This window comes from Bactrocera latifrons, unplaced genomic scaffold (genome assembly GCF_001853355.1).
Source record: "Bactrocera latifrons isolate USDA-ARS-PBARC rearing strain unplaced genomic scaffold, ASM185335v1 scaffold_61, whole genome shotgun sequence".
NCBI lineage: Eukaryota > Metazoa > Arthropoda > Insecta > Diptera > Tephritidae > Bactrocera > Bactrocera latifrons.
This window is the reverse complement of record NW_017537279.1, coordinates 1,041,812-1,048,189: the sequence shown is the minus strand read 5'-3', so window position 1 is coordinate 1,048,189 and position 6,378 is coordinate 1,041,812. Positions and strand designations below refer to the sequence as shown.

At 36.6% G+C, this 6,378-nt stretch overlaps 1 protein-coding gene across 2 annotated transcripts in view; it reads right to left on the bottom strand.

The window, feature by feature from the left end:
- Nucleotides 1-6,378, bottom strand: part of LOC108975095 (nyctalopin) — a 277,437-nt gene that overhangs the window by 31,493 nt on the left and 239,566 nt on the right. For both annotated transcript variants that reach the window (XM_018943363.1, XM_018943364.1), the window contains one exon: nt 2,803-3,857. In XM_018943363.1, the coding sequence (XP_018798908.1) occupies nt 2,803-3,744 (942 nt within the window). In that variant the 5' untranslated portion in view covers nt 3,745-3,857. The remainder of the gene's footprint in view (nt 1-2,802; nt 3,858-6,378) is intronic.

Here is a 6,378-nt window from a genome sequence, read left to right as displayed (position 1 = left end):
TAACTGTATAAAACGTCTTAAGTAAGGTGATTTAAAATATTTATGTGCTTAAAAATTAATATTTTGTCGCTTAGGTTGTCTAAAATTCTAAAAATATTTAAACTATTGAATTATTCGAAAAAAAAAAAAAAATGTTGCCCTTCATTCATTTGTCCAAGTTACATACTGCACTATCCACACTTCCAATTTATAAAACAAATGTGCAATTAATAAAACGTATATATATATTTAGCTAATAACTATCCGCAACCCATATCACATCTTATGCAACCTTCGAAAATCTCACACCGTCAGCCAATTCATTGCATTTCACACGCCAGCACAGGTACGCCACGTCGTATGCGCAACCACTTTACTTGTTATTAAGTGCTGCCCATTTGAGCTGACAAACTTGGCAATGGCACAGCACTCTCATAGTTAATATAATATAATGCTAGCACGTGTAGCGGCATCGCGATAATTGCAGTATTGTTCATGTTGTTGCTGCTGTCAGCTTTTGCAGTGGCTTGCGGTTGCATTTGAATGTGCATTTAGAGGTTATGCGATAAATTATGTGTGCACTCGACACGATATTGCTGACATTGCAGGCACTCAAGGTAGTTGTTAAGTGAAAATCAATGGTGGCCAGCAAAGGTGCTAAGGCTCATTTATTAGTAACGAAAATGAGGCAAATGAAATGTGTTTAAATGGCCTGGCGTGTACATATCCACAATGATTGGGATATCGAAATATATATTGGAAGTAGGAAAAGCAATAGTGCCAGTGCGAAAATTGAACAGTATATTTGTAAGCCTTTTTTTATAAATTCCATGCATAATGGTGATTCAATATTTCATACAATTGCAGGTAACTGCATGCGATATAAATTTTTATTACTGTTGGTTCCTCAACTGTGTGTTAAAATATTGTCACCACTGATTTGCAGTTTTGCACTAATATTTAATCCAATGAATTCTAAGCATGTATCTTCATAGAAACCAAAAATGTCACTCGCATTAAAGTGTCATCTAACGTCTGCGCTATTGTATTATTTAAGGCGACTGGCAGCGTCTCATGCCAAAAGAAGAAAGATGGAAAGCGATGAAAAAAGAAAGATGGAAAGCGAAATTGCGTGGAGAAATTAAAATGAAAAATGAAAATAACAAAACAGATTACTCGACAAAACAGAAAGATGAGAGGTATATCAATCAAACCAAAAACAAAAATAAATGACACTTTGCCGGCAAATGCTCATGAAAATGTTCCAACGTTCGATAGACTTATCAAAAGTAAAATACCGTAATTATATTGGTGACGGTGATTCCAAAACCCACACCGGAGTTGTCAATCTGTGAAGCTTTAAGCAAAGACTCGCTGTTGGAACGTTGTCTTGGTTTCACGCAAAACAACAACGAAAGCTACAACCAACTCATCTTGAAAATTAGTCCCAAATCATTCGGTGGTAAAGCAAATCTCCTATGTTTTAGCATCAGTTTTCAACGAAGGTTCTACTGCTTTTCTGACCTTCATGCAAGATTTGGGCATCAACTCAGGACCAAGTGCGCTTGAATGGGCGCGCTCGTCCGACTCTTACCGGATCAGCAAAGCGGATGAGCGAGCTGCTCGCGAGACCAAAGAAGGCAGAGTTTTACGCAGACAGAAGCAAAAAGATGCCTTAGATAACCTGGATGATAGTAATGTACTGTAGGGTCTTGGCATCGATGATGACATGTACGTATTTTATTTAAAAATCCAGGTTTTTTCAAGATATCTTCATTTTTTCTGTGTACAAAACTTTGAATCTATTTTCCCATATATGTCACTTTTAAAGTCGCTGACCAGCCTACAGAAAAATCTACTGCATCAATCATTTAAAAATTTTGTACAAATATTCTACATATATATTTTTTTCCAAAAATTTTAATTACTAACAATTTTACAATAACAAATATGTCGATTTTTTCGTCTAAACTCGTCATTTTGGCTTGAAAATGGTACCAAAAATTGAAAAATTGAAGAATTAAAAAAAACTCGACGTCAATTGAAAGGTAAACTAATAAACTGAAGAAAGCACTTTGATTTTTTGTTTTCAGACGATTCAGTGATGCTGTAGGCTGGTCACCGCACAAAAACTTCTTTTCGAGATGCCTGCAGAGATCGACGATAAATCCGTTATTCCTCGCTATTTTTCGGTAAAAATTTTTTTAAGTTTCCGTCAAATGTTGCATTTTCATATAATAATAAGTAAATTAAACCTACAGCAAAACTTTTTTCTAAAAAAATTCATGAAAAAAGGTCCTTTTTCGACGAACTGTGTCATAAAGTTCTATTACCTGCTTTGCTGGCGAGTCAGGAAAGAAATATTTCAACTTTTAGATATAAATCTTCAGATTTTAGTAGTCAACATTTTGAAAATTTCTTCTACATTTTAGGCTCAAAACCTCACTGCATTATACAAAATCATTGTGAACTTAATTAATAATTAGAGCAATAAGCTTAAAATAGGTAGGTTATTGGTAGCTCCTTGATACAAAAGCACTTAAGAAACGCTCTGGTATAGACTTTTTTTTATTTATCTGGTGTTAAAAAAATTATAGGTCACTATTTGTTCAGGGTACACTCCCAAACTACAACACTGATTTTAATAATGTGTAGTACGCAGTGTTCAGTTTGATCCAAGTTAAAAGATAGGAAAGCTAATTTTTAATTACTAGCAAAAACTGGCTATGCGTTCCGTATAATATACATATGTATAATATACATATGTTAATACCATAAACATTTCAAATTTTCCTCACCCCTCATCCTCTTTCCTTCACTTACCGTCAAATTATTATCAGCCAAATTGAGATGCTTTAACGCAGTCAGACCCTCAAAAGCGCTCAAATCCAACTCGGATATCACATTGCCACGCATCGTGAGCATCACCAACTCACGCAGTCCCTCGAAACTATCATTGCGCACATATTCCACCAGATTATCGGATAAATCCAGCGATTTGAGCGCATGCAAATGCTGCAAATTATTCGATGGCACATCCAAGAGTTGATTATTCTTGAATTTCAAAATCTCCAACGAGATCATATTGTGAAAGCAATTATCCTCTAAACTCACAATATTATTATTAGTCAGATCGAGTTTAATCAGCGAGGTGAGATCGCTCATGGCGCTGGCATCCGCCACTTCAATGCGATTAAAACTCAAATCGAGCACCAGCAAATTACTCAGACCGCGGAAGGCATCTTTTTGCAAGGCGCTCACCGAATTGCGACTCAAATTCAATGTGCGCATATCCTTTTGGAATTCGAAATTTTTCGAACCCAACGTATCGATGATGTTCTGCGACAAATCGAGCACTTCGAGTTTCATATAAAATGGCAGCGTAAATTCGAGATTGCGTATTTTGTTGCGCGTCAAATTGATATATTTCGTTTCGGGATTCAACTGTATGGGCACGTCTTCGAGCGCTGCGTCCACACAGTATGCCCGACTGTTCGCTTCGCCGCTGAGGCACTGACATTTCGAGGGGCAGAAGGCTTGCGTTTGTGCCTGTAAACTCAGCAGTATGAGCGTGCCGAGCAGCAGCGCTGTTGTCGGTTGGCTTAGACGTGTCCAACTTGTTGTTAGTATTTTTGCTCTTTTCGGCGGTTGTGGCCTTTTATGGTGTATTTGTTTCATTTTCGTATTTGTTGTAGGTTTTGCGTTGTTTGTGGCTTTCGTTTTTGTCCATCTCACTGGACTTGTGCAAACTGTGGGTGCGACCATTTTCTTTGCTGCTGCTTTGCCTTCAAAGCGTTCTCTTAGTGTGTACAGTGGGCTCAGTTGTGATTTTATTTAATTTTTTTTCGGTGGTGCTCACTTTAAGCGCATGCTGGGTGCTGGAAAGGTATAGAGACAACAGAAATTTTAACTTTTTGTAATATATGTCTTACTTATAAATTGTGGATAAAAATCATTAAAAATTTTTGTTTAATCATTTATATAAAGTATGTTTTTATTGTATTAAAAAATAAAATTAGTTGATTTTACAGCCATATATATCTTTTGCTTTGAACATTTTAATGAACAATTTTTTCATTGTACAGTATCTCTATTTTGAATTATGAATCCAACTGCTCCAAATACTGGCATTCTCAGAAACTAGAATGTTCATACAAAAACTTGCCACGAGTATCACAAAAAAAAAAAATATATATATACATACATACATATGTATTTAAAAATTGTGTGTGAATTCTATTACATAATCTAAGCGATAATATAAAATTTTAAAAATTCCTAAAAGATTCCAAAAACTAGGGTAAAAAATCTCGAACAGTCCCATCAACTCTAATAAAAGAAATGGAAGTTCGATAAATCAGGTTGTTTTTGGTGGTTAATAAGAACGCAAGACCCTCGCAAATTGGGTGTCAATTGTATGTTCCAGCCACTACTTAACGCGTCCGACAAATCCTGAAAGCAGATAACAGCATCCAATATGAAAAGAGAAGTGGTAAATCTAGACTTTTGCAAGCACATAAATTAGCGCGACTTCGGTATGCAGAAAAGTACCTTTTTTGGGACAAAGCGGGACAATCTGTCATATTTAGAGACGAGAAAAAGCTGAACTTACTTAATTAATCTTATTAACCCGATTCGCTAGAAACTTTCGAGGGAAAAGGCTTATGATATGGGCCACATTTGGACATCAGAAAAAGACTCCAGTTTGTTTTTTGTCACATAAAATGAACTCAGCAAAATACATAGAGCTTCTGGATTACGTGTTAGTGCAGTTTGGTGGAAAATTTTGCGGTGAAATCTGGACTTTTCGACACGATAACGCACTAACTCATAGAGCTGCGTCTACTCGAGAATTTTTGGAAAGCAAAAACATTTATGTATTGGAAAGGCCGGCAGGAAGTTCGATCATAAACCTCAATAAGAATCTATGGGCCATTCTAACCAAGAAATAAACCGGTTTTTCTATAGGGATGTCATAAAAATAGACCGATAGGGACAGTAAACGACGTAATATTGGTAGTTTTTTCGTATCTCGAATCAAACATCAATCTAATTAACCAAATGGTACATCCATTTATGTCGACTAATTTTTGCAATTTTTCCGCTAGAGACATTATACCAACAGTGTAAAAGTTGTATGGTTTCTCGGCGAAAAATTGCGACAAGTAGTTTTTACAGGCTTCTCTTGAGGCCAACTTTACTCCATTAAGTAAGTTCTGCATTGACCGAAACAAATGATAGACAGATGGTGCAAGATTCGGGCTTTATGGTGGATGCATCAAAACTTCCAGTCAAGCTCTCTCAGTTTTTGTCGAGCCATCAAAGATTTGTGGTCCAGCGTTATCTTGCTGGAAATCCTTTCTTCCCTTATTGATCCGTTCTGGCCGTTTTATTTTCAATTGCTTGTTTCAATCTCATCAGTTGTTGACAGTAAAATGTAGAATCAATCTTTTGACCAGGCTGGACCAGCTCATAGTGGATGCTTCCTTTCCAATCCCACCAAATACTCAGCATAACCTTTCGAGGCGTCAATCCTGACTTTGCGACCATTTTTTGAGCTTCACCACGCCATGACGTTTTTCGCACATTATTGTCTTTGATACACTTTTCGTCTCCTGTTACCATTCGCTTCAGAAACGGTTCGATTTTATTCCTTGGCAGCAATCTGCGAGTCATGTCAATTCGGTCCAACAAAATTTTCACAGACAATTCATATGGTTCCCAAACATCGAGCTTCTTTTTGTAGCCAGCTTTGTTTTAAATGGCTCAAAACCGTTTGATGATGGATGTTAGGTTCCCTAGTGATGTCAAGGCTGCTTATGTGACGGTTCTGGTCAATCTTTTCCATAATTTCAACGACTTTTTCAACGATAGGTCGACCAAAGCGAGGTACATTTTTCACATCGAAATTAACAGAACGGAAGCCTCTGAACTATTGTTGTGCTACTCGAACCTGTACAGCGTGGTCTTCGTAAACTTCACAAATGTCATTGGTAGCTTGTGTGGCATTCTTTCCTTTTTTATACAAAAATTAAAAAAAAAATAGTGAATTTCTTCATTATTTTCAACAGCTGTAATTTCTTCTGAACTTGCCTGAAATAGATTTTTTTGGGTAAATGAAGCTTGAAATCTCAGCTTTTCAACACTATATCGTCTAACACAATGTGATTGGTATAACTGGCGATATATGACTGCAATTCAGTCGGGTGTGAGCACTCAAGCAGAACGCGCGTGTATCCATCACTTAATTGGAAAACAGTCAAAGTGATTTCTTTAAAAGTAAAAAAAAAAAAAAAAAAACAAATCAAAATAAAGAGACCAAAGAGTGTAAGCGGCACCGTTATGTCGCCGCGTGTGCATAAGAAAATACTAAAAACTAATACTGGTCAGCGCATTGGC